Below are 17,288 nucleotides of genomic sequence, written 5' to 3'. Positions count from 1 at the left end.
TTTTTGTTGTGCCGCCCGGCGGCCCCCCCCTCTCCGAAGTCTCGCGAGACAGCGCGGAGGGGGCGGGCATCGGGCTGGTATGGCGGCGGCGGCGGGAGCTTGGCTGAGGAGCGGCGCTAAGGTGATGTGCGGGCCGCGGGCTGAGGGCAGCCCACCTGGTGGTGGTGAGGGAGAGAGCTGAGCGTTCCCTTGTTCGGAGCGGATCTGTGTGCGGGTTGCCACGCGGGCTCCATCTCAGGGCGGTGCTGGGAATGGGAAGCAGCCGTGTTGCGTTGTTGGAGTGGCGGGGAGGGGAGCAGAGCTCAGGGCTGCTGCTTTGAGCGCTGGCTTTCACCAAACCTCTGGCGCAGTTGCCGGGAGCTGCTGCAGCACAGCGATGGACGCTGAGCTGCTGGCTGTGCGGAGCTGCTTCCCTGAGCAGCGCTTTGCTTGTCCTTGCTGGGCTGCTGATCGGCCGAGCTCACCCTGCTGCCTGTCGTCGTTTGAGAAGAGTCTTTGTGTTTTTCTCTCTGGTCGATAAATATCAACTTCCCTCTGTGCTTGGGGCAGAGAGCTCCGTGTGCATCCAGTGATGTGTTCACTGTGCGGTCAGTAAGCCTGCATCCCGGTGCTGAGAGCCCCCAAGGGAAGTGTGGGTGACACCCAGAGTATTACTAGATATTGTTTCAGCAGTACTGGCTCTGTACCCACTGTCAGCCTCAGGATCGTGCTTAGCTTGGATTTTTTTCTCTATTAAAGCAGCGCTCAGTTTGCTTTCCTGTGAAGACCTGTGGCAGCTCCAGTGACTTAATCGTAGTTTGAAAGTGTTGCAGTTGTTGCTGCTCATCTAAATACGGTATTCCTGAGTCAGTCACAGTCAGTGTTTGTTTTGTGATGACCTGTGGTGTTGCATACAAACAAATAGCAGTGTCTGTTTTCTGCATTGCAACTCCTTTTATTTTCTTGTGGTTGTACATGGCTGTTTGGAGTAACGTGCCTTGCTTGTGATAGGCTCGGGCATCTTGTTGCTAAGACAAAAGGAGTCCACAGATCTGTTTTACAGCAGTTCTTCAGTGTGGTGACAGGTATTGAAAGTCAGCATGGAAGAGTAATCATTGGGAAGATGAAAGGAATTTTTAATTCCCAACCTCAAAGTTTCTGCTGGTTTTTGAGAAATGCTGCTATCATAATGTGCACTGCCAACTTGTCCTGCTTTTTGTAAGCTGGCAGCACTCTGCTTACAGCACAGTCTGTCATCAGTTCACTGTGGGGTTAAGAGAGCATGCTAGCAAAAACATATGTTGGCAGGAGGCTGCTCATATATACGTTATTCTTATGGTACAGCTGTGTCTCTGCTAGGGGTCTCTGTCACCAGCTGTCTTGATAAGAAATGAATGCCTGCATTTCAGTCTGGCAGCAACAGTGACAGAAACCTGTAGCGAAGATCTGATGGGACAACAGCCACAGAGTGCGTTGGGTTCAGGGAGCTGTGAGGGCAAAGCCTCCTTCTGTCTCATCTCTTTTGAGCTCAGTTGATTGGACTGTTCTTTTTTGAATGCTGCTTTTGAATAGCACAAAATACATTTTGCAGCAGGCTCCATACATTAACCTGTTGCTTTTTGAGCCAGCTCACGTTTGCTATGTTAATTCCATTACCTACCTGAGCAATTCTTTGAGCAGAAAGTAGTTCATAGCTCCCCAAGACGCAAAACTCGTTCTGTCACATTGTCTCTGTTTGCTCAGCTGATGATCCCTGTGTGCAGCTTGCTCCCTACAGCCACGCTGTGTATGCTATTCATTTTGGTGACTTCCTGGATTTTACCATGCATGCTTAACCCAGTTCCCCCTGCAGTAAAATGCTGTGTAATACCTCTACTCTCTTGGGTGGATACACACTGCTTCTTGATGTCATTTGAGATTGTTTTGTGTTATGGATGAATGGAGAGACGCTTCTTAGAGGGGTGAGGTTAATCATTCAGGTTTAGTACTCCTACTTTTTAAAGAAATCAACCAAGACATGTCAATAATTAGTTACAGAGTACTATCAATATACTAGCTGTAGGATTTAAACTATATAGAAAGTTTCAAATATCTGGTGCTTGGATTGTGAAATGTTTGCTCTGAAAATCAGCCAGTGATAAGTAAGATTTGGATTGGAACAGAAAAATCCACAGTGCTGTTGAAGTCATGCCCTTTCACAACAAGATAATCAGAGAAAGGGCTGTCATTGCTTTGAAAGTGAGAGTTGCTGGTCCCTAGAAAATCAGAGAAGTCTGTTATTAAAGTTGAGTGGAATTGTGGGAAAAAAAACATGTTGTTTTACATGAATATTTAAGAAGTCTACAGACATGAATTCTGCTAACTGTTCTGATGTTCTGTATTTATTGTCAACAGCTGAAAAGAAATGTGCCAGCATACTTGGCAGCCTCTTGGAGGGCTTCTCAGTGTGTCTATAGATCCTTCAAATCAGAACTTAAGCCAAATGTGACAACTGAAGGACTCGTCTGTGCTCCACTTCAAACATTCACTGAAGAGGAGACGATGCTGAAAGATATGGGTACCTATTTTCTGTGTGGTTAAAATTCAGAAATGCCTAGCTGTAAGGGAAATCTTACCTTAAAAATACTTTTTTTTTTTTGGTCATTTAATACCAGTTAAATCTCTAGTTGAGATAGTTCTGTTGAATTTTGCTTGATTTTTAAATTGCTGTCAATCACAAGAGAAGAATGCAGTGTTGTTTTGGTCCTTCTTCCATGTTACCAGAGCACAGGTGCACATACCAGAGTGCAGTTTACTCTGCTTGAGTAAATATTAGCTGTTTGAAACTGTTGCTGTCCCAGCAGTGAAGTTGCCTGGTGTTGTCTCATGCCCTTTCAGAAATGCTTGGTTCAGCTGTGGGTCACTGCTCCAGCTGCTTGTCAGAGGTTTCACCTGACAGGGGCAGATGTGATGTGTGCCTGCAATGTAGTCAGGCCTGCATGAGGAAGACTGAGGTGCAGAGGGGTCAGAGTGAGAACCTGCATATCTAGCAGAGATCTCTGAGGCTCATCTTGAACAGGAAGAGTCTTGCTTATCATCTCATACACTCAACATGTGTTAAAGCCTTAAGACTGCCCAAGTAAGGAGCTGAATTTGTAAAGAAGATACAGCTAACAAAATAAGGGGCGTATTGGGAATATTTCCCCTGGCCCCCCCCCCCTTTCTTTTTTTGCCAGATAATTGCATGTAAGTGTCTTTGAGTTGTTTTTTGAAGCTTCTAAATCTACAGAAAGTGTTTGTTTCAGTTCACAAGCTTGTGATGTGAATGATATTGGAACATTGTGGCACATTACTTTGTTTCACTTCTTGTCTTTTTAAATTGTCAGGGAGTGTCAGAATAGAGGCATAACCTGTCAGAAGTGTGACATTTTAGTGATCCTCAAGTACAGTGTTAGGATACTTACATGCTTGCTTTCTTCTTTCATTACAGTGAAAAGATTTGCTCAGGAACGAGTTGCACCTCTGGTACAAAAAATGGATGAGAATTCGAAAATGGAAGACTCTATAATAAAGGGATTGTTTGAACAAGGGGTCTGCACATTTTTACTTGATTATTTAGTCCAAAAGCAACACCAGTAATACGAGTTTCTGACTGTCCACTTTTCAGATTTTTAGATTAAAAGATTGTGAGAGATAATTCATTTGAGCTAATGCATGTTGGAAAATCTGGGGTTTATCCACAGAAGGGCAGTTTAGTTTTTTAATTTCTCTCCATCTTTTACTATGATATTCTCTCCATCTGTCCCACTCTTATACTGCATTCTTCAAATTATCTTTGAGTTCTTTCTTTACCAACTTTTTGTTTTTCTTCTTGGACAAGAATAATTGCATGGAATACTAGGACCAGCATAACTGTAAGTGTCTCTGGAAGAGGGCATTGAGAGTCTTCCATATCCATATCAGGCAGCCACAGGAGCTTGCGTTTATCATTCCTGCATTCAATTGTAACCTTTCCTGCTATCAAACCTAATGCTTATCTATGATGAAAACATCACTTTGTACAAAGACTACTCTAAATGATGGACTTGCACTGAAATTGCAGTGATCATAGAATCATTGAATGGCCTGGGGTGAAAAGGACCACAATGACCATCTAGTTCCAACCCCCCCTGCTATGTTCAGGGTCACCAACCACCAGACCAGGCTGCCCAGAGCCTTGTCCAGCCTGGCCTTGGTGATGTTTGGCCTGTATTCTGCTTTTGTGAATTATTTCTTGCACGGGTTGACTCTTGATAATTTGATCATGTTATTTATCAAAATTTGATCATTGATAATTTATCAAAAATGATAATTTGATAGTTTTTTTTTTAGTTTGTAGAGGGTATTAAAAGGAACTTCAAGAAAGGACCTGGAAATGCTTACATATTGTAGTTTTTATTTTAGTCTTTTAAGTATTTGGCTAACAGGGTGATGAGAACTTATGAGAAAGGCTGATGTACTTGCATCTTTTCTATTTCAGCTGATGAGTATTGAACTTGGGGAAGAGTATGGAGGAACTGGAGCTTCGTTTTTTTCTGTCATATTGGCAGTAGAAGAATTGGCCAAAGTTGATCCAACTGTAGCTCTAGTGTGTGAACTCCAAAATACGCTGACAAATAGGTTATTTACCACATATGGAACAGAAGAACAAAAGAAAACCTACTTGCCTAAAGTGTCTAAAGATACAGTGAGTCAGCATCTCATGTTACTACAACATAGGACAGTTTTCAGAAGTCACTTGGTAGTAGTGGTTGGGTGTCTTTTTCCCAGTAACTGAATGCAGCAGTGGAAAACATCTTTGTATGTGAAGTTTGAAACACTTGTTAGAGCTGAGAGCTGTGGTGGTAGAGATGTATCCTGTCATGAGTAGATGAGAGGTAAAAGAGGAAAGGGTCTCAGTTCCATTGAAATTTAACTTACTGTGGAAAAAAAATCACTGAAGCAGTTGACTGCAAGAGACATGGAATTACATGGTGTTTGTTGTTAACCTCCATACCTGAAACTTAGTTACTTTGAGGTGATAGGTTAAAAGGTTTGAATTCAAGAGGCTTGTGCTTGCTAATAACTGTTTTTGTTGCAGAATTCCTAAAAAGAATTTTTCCCTTCCATTGGCAGATAGGCAGTTTTTGCCTGTCAGAGGCTGGATCTGGCAGTGATGCTTTCTCTTTGAAGACTCGTGCTGAAAAGAAAGGAGACTACTATATTATCAATGGCTCAAAGATGTGGATTACCTTAGCAGAACATGCAGGGGTTTTCTTTGTGATGGCAAATACAGATCCTGCCTCAGTAAGTTGCTAAAGAATAATGTTATTTTCAATGTCAGATGATGATATATGAGTCTGTGCATTTTATATGAATAATCTGATGTTATAGGCTAATATTCTTTGCACCTTTTCCTAGCTGAGAACAAACCTTTAAAGTGTTTTCCAACAAAAATAGAGAACTTGCTGAGCAATTTAATAAATTCCTCCCACCAGGGAAAATAAAAATGTCAGAGTCATAATTATTTGATGACAAGCACAGCATGCATTGGTCTTATTCTGAGTAACAGAAGAACAGATTGTTTGTGACGCTTCTGGCCCAACTGACAAGTTGCTGTTTTGCAAGGCAAAACAGAGCTTAGGCTGCATGCACCAAATAATTAACAAAGACACATTAGTAAAGTTCAGGTAAAAGAAAAAGAAAACCAAACCCATATCTGAATATGCATGTTTCAAGTTTTGTCATTTACTAATTTGGACATTGGTGGTAAAGACCCAGAAGAATCAAGTGCAAGCTTTAAAGTATGCTGTACCACAAAGCAGAGAGAGAATCCAATACAAAAAAAATCTTGTTTCCTTTCATTGGGCAGAACATTGAGCATCGTGTTGCTTTATGAAATGTTGTTCATTTCGTCACAGTCTGGTGGGTGATTTAAGTGCTTCATAACCTGAAAATGCATTTGATAAGTGATTTCCATATTTGTTAACTGCTGTCCCTTGCTTATAGTCTGGAGTTGTTACTCTGTGTAGCATTTTGAAAGCATATGTTTTGTCCTGTTGAAGTTAGAAATTTGATTTTTCCGTTAATATTCAAGGAGACTGAAAGCCATTGATTTTCAAAGACTAGCTAAGAGTTAACAACAGTATATATAAAAGAACAGACCAGTGTAGATCTGTGTACCATTAACTCTTTAACTTGCAGTGCACTACATGATGTTATGATGTGGAATACTGATAGCAGAAATCATAAAACCACAACAGAGAAGAAACACTAGTCTCCTCTTTAATAAGGGTACGACTCTTTCACAAGGACCACAATACTTCTCCTGCTTCACTGTGCCATCCTCTTAATGGGAAGAAGTGCTGTGGGTGGTTTGTTTGGAAAGAGATGAGAGCATGGCCTTGGAGGACTTTGCACTTCTCTCCCGGGCCTTGTAGAATGGGGTTGTGAGAGACTGCTGTGGTTCTGGCAGGAGGAAATGCTGAGAAAGCATGAATGAGTGGGGGAAAGGAGAGAGAACTGGAAATAAGAATAAGTTACAGAGAGGAAGGGAAAGTGACAGTCATCAGGAATTACTGCTGTACTTCAGGATTCTAAGATTTCAGCTGTGTGAAAACTGCAGTCCTGTGCATAGAGGTGCCAGAATTCAGACTGACTGTACAGTTTATGTATTGTCACATGCATTATTGAGTGTCCTGTCCGGATTGTGGTCTGAATATGTACAACAACCATCACAATGATCTCAGAGTACTTCATAAAATATGTTCCCACTACTTTTTGGAAATGAAAAGGCAAGTGGTATTCATGTTCTGCAGACTGGAATCATAAGATGAATGTGCCTACAATCCTGGATGTCCATTCGGGGCTTTTATAGTACTTATACTGAGCTCTGAATATTCAGACACAGTTCCCAGTGATAACAGTCTCCTTAATGAGCATTCTTACTTTGGACAACCTTAGAAGGAAGTGATTAATTGCAGCCTTCCTTAGAGAGCATAGCTGGAGTGATTGAGCTTAACTAAAAACTTGCATACTGCAGAATATTCTGACAGGTGGGTTTAGAGCTGCTATTCATTTGTCCACTTGAGCCTAAACACACTCTGCCTGGCAGCTCACTGTTTAACATGTGCCATGTTCCAACACAGCATAACCTTGCTTTCCCAGTGATTTCCAGTACAGACAGGCACTGTGATCCTGTTCCATTGGCATAATACAGGTTTGCTGTCCTCTCAAGACAACTTCCAAAATTATTCTGTCTTTCATGTGGAATATCTTAGTAGTAGTGTTTGCTTTGGCCTGTGTTGAGCTATAATTAGTAGATATGGGGAGCAGATGACAGTGCCAGCTGCTTATTTAGTAACATATGGAGCAGGTATGAAACATCAGCTTTGGAATGTGATATTTATATAAGCATTTGGTAATAATACTAGTATAAAAGAACAGTTACTGATTTTTTTTTTTTTAATTTGTCCTAGGGATACAAGGGAATTACATGCTTCATAGTAGATCGTGACACAGAGGGACTACATGTAGGCAAGAAGGAGGATAAGCTTGGAATCAGAGCATCTTCTACTTGCCCAGTAACATTTGAAAACGTTAAGGTATTGTAGGCTCTTTAGCTGTTGAAGCATAACTTGTGTATGATTTGAGCTTGATCACACAGAAGGAAAGAAGGTTAACTACATTTCCGTTTCTTTCTCTGTTTCCCCTTCGTTGCTTGTTACAGTCATCCCTATTTCTCAGAAATACTCAGGAGGATTGAGTTTTAAGTTCTAAATTTTGATACCGTTTTTCCTAATTGAATTTATAATCAGAATGTTCTAATTGGGTCTTCTAATACACAGATGGTTGGTTTATGTTTTATGCCCTCCTTTACAGGGCAAATTAAACAAGATGCATACAGTGATTCACCTGTGAACACTTCTAGCAGTTGCAAAGCAGAATGGAACAGAAACAACTGAGTGATTTTATTCCTTAGGTTCCTGAGACAAATATCCTTGGGCAGATCGGACAGGGCTACAAGTATGCGATTGGGATGCTGAATGGTGGCAGGATAGGGATTGCTGCACAGGTGGGTAACATTGTTTAATGCCGAATGCAACCATGAAATAACTCTGAATTTGCATTGGACCTTACAAAGTATTGGGGGCTAGTAAAGATAAACAATTGAGGAGATGCTTTATTAAAAACTACATTGCCACTAGATGTCACTGTCCCTGTGTCTAAAGTAATATACCAGCAATATACCAAAATAACTGCAAATGATTAAATCCTTGCTGTGACATAAGCAATGCATTTAAGCACATTAAATACCAATTAGCTTGTCTTTGGTGGTGAACTTATGGCTTCAGAAATATTTCAACACTTTCGTCTCTCATTGTGTAAATTTATTTTTTGAAGACTAGATCTGTGGATAATGTACTGAAATGTCTGATGTTAATGTTTCTCATCGTGATGGGATTGCCAAATGTGACCTTGGGCTAACTAATGTTTCCTCAGTAGCCTTTTTGTTAATAGTTAACTTGTTTTTGAAATGAGTATGATGTTTTCTGTAGCAGAAGTGTCCTAGTTCAGTGTTGTGTTTGAAAATTGTATCTTAATGGCATCTTCAGGAACTCAGTTGCTCATCTTGGAGTTTCTTCCAAGTGCTGCATTTTGTTGTAAACTCACTTTAGATCCCAGACTGCTGGTGACTTCAGTGAAAATCAGATACAGCCTTATAATAAAACAGCTTATGACAAGTTTTCTCTGTATTTTCAAATTTACTTCCTTATAAGTAATGTTTCCTTGGTACTTTGTTGTGAATGTGGCTATGCTGTGTAGGGTGCCATGCATCTGTACTGCTGATCCTCCCTAACCTTTTCCTGCAGCTTGCAGACAGACCTCTGAATGATCACACCAGGAGTAGTGGTCCTTCTGAAACTTAGGCTTTTCACATGGCAGTACACTGTGTTGCTAAATGCACTGGCTTTGCCATCATTTCTAAAAATCACCTGTGATTAAACTTGTCCACATATGGCATTTAAAAACGAGAGCCATGGGCCCTGCTATTCCCAGAGATATAAATAATATAGATGCTCTGGCAGTAAAATACATGGTCTAGAATTTAACGTAATTACTTCAAGTTACACTTATAGCCTAATTAAAAGTTAAGGTCAGGTAGTTGTTATATCTCAGTTACTACTTTTTTGGTAAATGGTGAGAAATATACTTGAATGACCAAGAAGAGCAATGTTAAAGCCCTGTAATACTGAATTTAGTTTTGCAGTGTGGTGGGTTTAAAAGATAATTAAAATTAAGTAAAGATATAATTATGGCTGTGAAAACAGTTTCAGACAGTTTTAGGGCAAGGTAGCTGTATATATTGGTAGAGGTGCTGAAGCTGATGTACTTAGCTCATTCACATGAGTTTATTTGAGACAACAATGAATATGCCAGTGCAGCTAATGAGCCAAGTACTGCATTATTTTCTTATGTTCTTTTCTCAGATACCCTTTTTTGTAGGCATTGTGATTTTTTTTTAATCAGGAATCTTAATTGAATAAAAAGTAAATGTCTGAAATCTGAGTAACTGTAAAACTCTCTCTTCAGATTCTGTATGGAACCTTCATAATATTTGGGATTTGTTTTAGCACTCATTAGGTAGGAAGAAAATTTTTTCTCCTAAACACCAGGCTTTTTACAAAGGTAAACTCACTGACCAAAGACTCTCTGCTCTGATCTCTGTAAGGTGCATTCATTAGCTAAGTTTTACTGAATACATGCCTTGTCTTTTTTACAGATGTTAGGACTGGCACAGGGGTGTTTTGACCACGCAGTTCCATACACAAAGGAGAGAGTCCAGTTTGGGAAACGCGTATTTGATTTCCAGGTACTTGTTTACAGGCTCGTGAGAGGTTTTCTCCAAGACAGTAGCAGTGATCACAGTAGATAAAGTTCATAAAATGAGTTCCCTGATTTTCATAATTTGTTCTTGATTCTTCTGCCATAACTCCTCCATATTTGAGAAGAAATTTTCAGAAGAATTTCAGACAAGCATTCGTCTGCCATTTGAAATCACAGAATCACAGAAATGCTCAGGTTGGAAAAGACCTTAAAGATCATTGAGTCCAACCACAACCTAACCAAACCACCCTAACTCCAACAGCCCTCCACTAAATCACGTCCCTGAGCACCACATCCAAATGGTTTTTAAACACATCCAGGGATGTGACTCAACCACCTGCCTGGGAACTATAGCAATTCAGTGTTGTTTTTATTCAAATGGCATGTAAATCATTCATAATTTTAAAACAGTGGTGCTGTAACTCGTTTTGCTTGCTATTATATTCACTGTCTTGAAAAATGCACCCTGATTTTAGTCTCACAGTATGTTGAGCACATCCCAGTTTTTATACACTCACGTGAGGTGTAGGGGAAGGCCTTTTCCTGGAGACACTGGAAAACGTAGGAAGATGAGGAAAACTGATTAAATTATCCTATTTCCTGTGTTATATGAAGACATTGAGTTTTCCTGATAATATCTGTATCTTAAACTGAAAGACTCTTTGTTGCAAAAATGAGGTATAGTTTAATAAGGAAGATGTATAATTGTAATTACTGTAGTAATTTTCTTGTTAAAAGAAACCTACATCTCAGCTGAAGGGAAGGAACATTAATGCTTCTGGTAATTTGTACAAATTTTAGGAAGCACCCAGAGATATTTAGCAAATTATTGGAACTGTGTCTTTCAAATGGGAAATTGAATTTCATAATTGCCAAATTATTCTGTTATTTTGACCTGCCTTTATATTTCTGCTGTATGTTTCTGCAAATTTTAAGGAGCAGTGTTAATGTTCTAGTAAGGTGAAAGATTTCATTGTGTTTTAGGTGCAAGTTAGACTATTAAATATTCGTTTTCAATCATCATAATGTTTGTATCTATTTCAGTAATCCTATTCTTCTTTAATACCTGCCATTTAGAGGTGAATTCCATCACCACTTTCCATCCTGTTGAATCCATTCATCAGTCACATCCTCTATGCTTCTTTCTAAGCCACCCATGGCTTTTGTCTCATGAATATTGTGCATGGGAAGAGGTAGTTGTTGCACTAGTAGTTCTCCATTTTTATCTCAGAAGTTTTTTTCGTGTCTTTTTCAGTTAAACTTCATGGGAGAACTAGATGTGTTGATGTACAACTATTCTCAGTAGATAGCTGCCAAGTAAATGTAGCACTTTGCCCGACTCTTGTCACTGCACTGCTGAGCAGAACGTTGCCAGTTGGCTGAGATTTCTTTGGTATTCATGGGTTCAAATAGTTGACTCTTTCCAGTCTGGCAAGAAGTTCCTCTGTACTTCTGAATCCAAGAAGAGGAAAGGAGAGAGTGCAATTCCTCAGAGGACTTCAGTGGCTCAGATTTCTCGAATTTGTTGTCGCAAATGCAGAGCCATGAAGAATTGCTGGTCTATCTGGATTACTTTTTTATTCTATTTTTGAGTGTAGATATGTCCTTTTGTGGAGAAAGGGATTCGTGCTAGAAATGTCACGTGAGTACTAAATATTAGTTCTGTCTGACTTGTGACATGCTTATTACAGGCCATGCAGCATCAGATAGCTCAGGTGGCCACACAGTTGGAGGCTGCAAGGCTGTTGACCTACAATGCAGCCCGTCTTGCAGAAACAGGAAAGCCTTACATAAAGGAGGCCAGCATGGCCAAATACTATGCTGCAGAGGTAATGTACACTCTTCAATTTAATGTTTGTTTCACTGCTGTTTGAAAGTTTCTTCTGTTACTGAATGTGCAATTGTTAAGTCATGTTTTGCTGTGAAATCTGTAGCTGTATTTCTATGTTCTGTCATTAAAAGAGAAAGTGAATTTGTATTTGACTTACGTAGAGAGATTTCATTCTCTTGGGATTCTTTTTGTGGCTGGAGAAATAAATGATTCAACTTAGCTGGTCCACAACTGTGATGCTTAATGTGATTCAGAACTGCATTGCTTCTGATTCTTTTTAATTGCTGTTTTGCATATTTTCCCTAATCTGTTTCATAAGGTGTCATGTGAACTGCTGCAGTAATAGTGAATTCTTGATGTTCTCTGGTGTGGAAGAATGTTAATGTATCAAGTAACTTGCATAAGATAATACAAAAATATCAGTCTGTCACTTTTCCACTTATACTAGTTATTGTTGTAATTACTATTTTGCCTTCCCTTTTAATAACCATAGTGTAGCATTGCCTACAAGATGTTGAATGCTAAAATAGTAACGGTGAAACTATTTTCACAGGTTGCAACGCTAACAACCAGTAAATGCATTGAATGGATGGGTGGTGTTGGGTTCACAAAGAATTACCCGATAGAAAAGTACTACCGTGACTGCAAAATAGGTGAGTGGTAGCCTCTAAACAGATGCTTTTTGTGGCATTGATGTTGTTATACTTTGGACATGAACGACTAGCTAATTTTTAAAGAGCTTTTTTTTCCCTGAGAACTGTCATCAACACTGATTAAAATGTATCTTTGTATGTAGTTCTTTGGATTAAAGATCTGAATGTATGTAGAATTTCATGGAGGTTTCCTTGTTTACCAGTGTAACTGCTGAACCTAAGGGTTTGACATTGCTGCCAATTGCTGACATCTTCTGTTGATGGTTAGCCTTCTGTTGGTTATCTAGGAATTGGTTTTCATGGAAATTGTTGTGCCAAAAGAAGAGCATTTTGATTGTCACAGATAAGATGTGAACACCTACACGAATATTAACTCTAGAACTTATTTGGTAAAGCTTCTCTTTGTAATCATCAGTGTTCTAGCTGGACTGTTCAGATAATATCTTGATCTCTTGGAGTACTCGCCATGATTTTATTGTCTCCTAACTCTTTCTGTTCTGATTTCAGGCACAATATATGAAGGAACTTCAAACATCCAGTTGAGCACCATTGCAAAAAGCTTAGCACAGGAGTACTGAAAGTTTAAGAACTTTGTGACTGCTAACAGCAACAACTTCACTGAGCGTTAATCACTAATCCCAAGTTCTTTTTGTTTATGCAAAATCAGAAGTGATATCAAAATAAGAATACATTATCAGAGATAAAATCACAAGCAAAATGGTGGATTCCACATTTCAGGACAGTGAATGTATAAATCATGCTAAATCTTGAGTTAAAAGCAATCTCTTGGCTGAAATTATTTTGTTGCTTTTGATTATACAAGCAGTGTGTCTGAACTTCAAGATTTCGGACTGAAACAAAAGAAATGTTGCCTGATGTAAAAGCTTCTGTTAAGCTGCCTGTGGGAAAGGTCTCTTCATGTGCAGCCCAGCTGCTGCACGGTGTAACGCTTCAGTTTGTTCTACTTGCCTTTTTTAGCATGGGGTATGAGGAGAGCTGCTTGGAAATAGGTAAAAGGGATGGTTTTCCTCTTTTGGGGATTGATGTCTGTGGAGCTGCTGTAATTGGAGTAATTTTTTTTTTTTTTTTTTTTTTTTTTGCAGCCTTTAGTGTGTTCTTAAGTATATCTTGGTAATTAAGCCCTTCCAGCCCCACTGGATAGTACTGAAAGGTAGATAATGTCTGCCTCCCTTTCCAGCATTCACAGATGTTAAGGGTTTAAATCTAAGAGGCTATTTATAGATATCCTTTTATAAAAGGTTGAGTTGAAATCTTTGTGAAATGGGGTTAAAAAGCTCTACTGGTTCTTGAGAAGGACAGAGGTATAAGCTAGATAATAGGAATGCTGTGATGCTACCTCACAGCGGCCTTCCCGTGTTCAGTGTGTGTTACCAACTTCAGTCCTCAGAACCTTCCTGAGAGTTGGGGAGAGATGATTGATTTGTGGAGGAGAAAGAAATCATGGAAGTCAGTGGTTTCTCTGCAACCACTAAGAGCCAGTTATCTTCACTGGGGAGAGAGGGAGATAATTGTCTGGATGTATTTGCTGTTTTGTCCCTCTCTGTTTACTTTAAAATTAGGCATTTTATTTACTTCTGAGGACTCTTCAGTGTAGGAGAACTAATTAACTTAGAGTCGAGAGACTGGAAGTTTATATAATTATTTAATTGCTGTAACTGGCAATTTGTTTCAAGTGTTTTGGGTAGGGAAAGGTTGGTTTTCTGTTTTGGCCAACTTAGAAGGATCTCATTTTTAAAGCTTCCTAGTCACTTATGTGTAACATTGAGTGGAGTATAGAAAGTTCCAGTCTGAGACTCCCAGAGGATTTTCTGGCCATCTGTGGAAAAGGGCCCTCAATAAGTATATTTTGACAAGCACACTGCAGTGCCTTACACAGAGAAACAAGCAAGAAGAAAAGCATCAGTTCTTACACGTGCTTTCAGCCTCGAAGGGAAGTAACTATTTTAGTGAGTGACTTTCCCCACATACCCTCTTTGCCTTGTTGACAGCAAAGAACTAATGTGATAACTATGCCAAATAAAAAAGCACTTTCCATGTGAGTTTGTTCAAAAGAATTCCTGAAAGTTTCCTCCTCATACATTGTTAAAACACATTTCAGGTTGCTTGCAGACTTTCTTTCAGATTCTAGACTACAGTTAAGACTATGAACACTACAATGACTAACAGCAGTTACTCTGCTCAAAATAGGCATCTGTGAGACTAGGCTGATTGTAATCTTACTATAAATACTTGAGTGTCCTTGATTGCTATGATGCAATGTGCTAATGTGAGAGGCTGTCCTCAGCTGCTCCAGCCTGCTTTGCTAACACGAGTATCAGCAGAGATCAGGTTTTGATCCGTACTGTTTAATGGGTCTTGTAGTGCAAGGCAATATCTTAGCTTGGCTTCTTTAGATTTGTGTGAGGCTGCAAAGTGAGTGATGGTACTTAAGTGACTTAATATAGTGCTAAAAGCAAACCCTTTATTAAGGAAAGTGCAGAGCTCCTTGAAGGACTGCTTAGGGCTGGATATTCAGCCTCGTGTAAAAGGACTGTCTCTTTGTGTGAAGCTGGGTCAGGTGTCTATTTAAAATAAGGGGGGGGAAAAAAAGGAAAAAACTCACAATAATGTGATTTCTTGCAGTCTGAACTTGGCTGCTGTACTTCAAAAAACTGCCTGGACAGCTTCATCAGCAACTCAACAGTTCTTCTTAGAAAGGCAAAGTCAGTCTTTTAGCTAGTATTATGACTGTATTTCATGTCTCTCCATTCCATGTGCTGTCCAAATTCTTTCTTTTGAACAAAATGAATGCATTCTATTCCTGTCTACAACATTTTGTGGAGGAATATGCACACAAGTAAATGTGAATCACCGGGTTTCTTCCCAGATGCCACTTTTCCTTAAAGAAGGAACACGTCACTGTGTCAGCATTGGCTGTTCTGGCCATTTACTCTGGGAAGAATTTGACCCTCTTAAGCATGCTTCCATGGCTGCATTGATGCAGTTGTTAGTTTAGTAATAGGGTGTGCTCTGTTGTCAGGAGCTGTTAAGAGCTGCCTGTGGCCCCCACCCCGATTGGGTTTGGACACGTGTGTATGGATGGTCATAAATTGCACTTTTGCCCTTGGCAGTGTTAAGCATAGAACTGTTAATGGTGGTTGGACCAGTAGGTGTGGGGCAGCAGAGCTGGCATGGTGAGTGTCACAAGGCTTTCTGTGATGAGAGTAGGACTTAAAGCTGCTTCATGCACAATATGTATTTATATTAGTGAGTTTTTCTGTATGTGTCCTTAGTCATTTCAGTCAGTCTGGTCTATTACCTTGGAACAACATCTTCAGTACTCATATGCTACATCTGCACTGGTTAGAAGAAAAAACCTTTGAGAATGCATTAAAAAGTGCCTGAATTTGATATCTGACTAGATACAATGCTAATCTTGTGTATCAGCTGATGGTTCTCTAGTAATCTGTCACTTAAATTTTTAAATTGCAGTTTTTGTACTGAGACAGAATGAATGTGTCTTCTGTTGTATTGCTTTCACGTTGCTCCGGTTTGTGATAAAGCTGACGCAGGTATCCACAGAAAGGTTTAATTGTTATCTGGAAAATACTCAAATACAACCTTTTATATGATGTTTCTGATGCTGTTGTTCTTTCTTTCGTGTTTTCTTTTCCCTGTGTGAAGATTGTGTTAGAAAAGGATGATGTGAAATACAGAGTAATTGTTCCACAGGAGCTTTTCACTATGTAAAGAATTTTCTAATTAACGTGATATTACTTTTCCATTTGGAAATCTTTTGGTGAGAGACCTATTTCAAGTTCTTCATACCACAATAAACTAGATTTGAAGCACCGTCCGGTTCAGAAGCAGCTGTCTGACTTCTTGGGCTTACTGAATACATGAAAACTGAAGAAACATTTTTCCTTGGCCCCTGAATGTTTTCACTGTACCAATGCGATAAATGTTCTCCAAAGAGAATAATGTAAGAGTGGCTAACAGCTGCCAGAAATACTTCACGAATATTTACCTGTTATGTTATCACTGTGCAAACTGTTGCAGGAGGCACAAATCAAGCGAGAGCTGATGAGACAGGTGAAGATGTGCAGCACGATTCCAAAGGAGTTTTCACAGTTTGTTGTACTGAAATGTAGCAGTTGCAGAGCATTCGACAAGGAGTTGTCCTCTTTGAAATGTAACTCCATAGTCCAAGTGGAAGGGAATGGTTGGAAAGCTTTCTCTTTGGACTTGGTTGCCCGGAGCTCCATGGCATGGCCAGCTGTACACAAAGGGTGAGAGAGAGTGTGAGTGCCTGCTTGCTTCCCCTCTGAGCACTCCTCCTGAGCCTGTGCCAAGGTCACACATCAGTGTGGCTAATCCTGAGCTGTAGGCTAACAAATAGGAGTGACAATCATTATTTTGGTTAAACATGGCAGTTGTAAGATCAGTCGCTGTAATGAACAAAGTCCAACTTAGAGCAGTGGAGGGAATTTCTCATTGGCTGATATGGAAGATATGATTAAGCTTTGAAATCTTGGTGTTTATTTTCCCCTGTAAGTATTCTGTTTGTGTGCAGTAACATGGTAGGCAACTAAAACTAACCAGTGTGTTTCCCACTGGCTTGTTTCATAGATCAGTGTTGCCATGTTGATTCATACTGGTATGTTAGTTAGTTCAGAAGAATGCACAGTGTGACAGTTTTTCTGACAAAATACATTTCAATATAAATCAAAAAGATAGACAATTTCAACAGGCAGCAATAGCTTTGTGTATATTGTTCTGTCATTTGAAATCATGTGGATTTACATCCTTTTGGAGCAAATCTTCCCCTGCGTGTCTCATTAGTGTACAGTGACTAATGGTGAAGGACTGTACATATGAAAAAAAAAATATTACAAGACAACTTCACTAAATAACCTTAAGAAAAAGCACTCCCCACCTGA

General features: G+C 39.7%; 1 protein-coding gene across 1 annotated transcript; it reads left to right on the top strand.

Moving 5' to 3' along the window:
* Nucleotides 1-37: 37 nt before the first annotated feature.
* Nucleotides 38-15,989, top strand: ACADSB (acyl-CoA dehydrogenase short/branched chain). The gene is made up of 11 exons (XM_042818206.1): nucleotides 38-121; nucleotides 2,374-2,536; nucleotides 3,449-3,549; nucleotides 4,478-4,684; nucleotides 5,113-5,283; nucleotides 7,455-7,580; nucleotides 7,958-8,050; nucleotides 9,761-9,850; nucleotides 11,556-11,693; nucleotides 12,249-12,348; nucleotides 12,856-15,989. Exons 1-11 carry the CDS (start codon nucleotides 80-82, stop codon nucleotides 12,924-12,926), a joined length of 1,302 nt encoding a protein of 433 aa, XP_042674140.1. The 5' UTR covers nucleotides 38-79; the 3' UTR covers nucleotides 12,927-15,989.
* The last annotated feature ends 1,299 nt before the right edge of the window (nucleotides 15,990-17,288 follow it).

The sequence above is a fragment of the Centrocercus urophasianus genome, unplaced genomic scaffold (assembly GCF_019232065.1).
Source record: "Centrocercus urophasianus isolate 14NV4802_14NV808 unplaced genomic scaffold, USGS_Curo_1.0 seq_17, whole genome shotgun sequence".
Taxonomy (NCBI): Eukaryota; Metazoa; Chordata; class Aves; order Galliformes; family Phasianidae; genus Centrocercus; species Centrocercus urophasianus.
The sequence above is the reverse complement of the archived record's forward strand: the minus strand, read 5'-3'. Positions and strand labels throughout refer to the sequence as shown.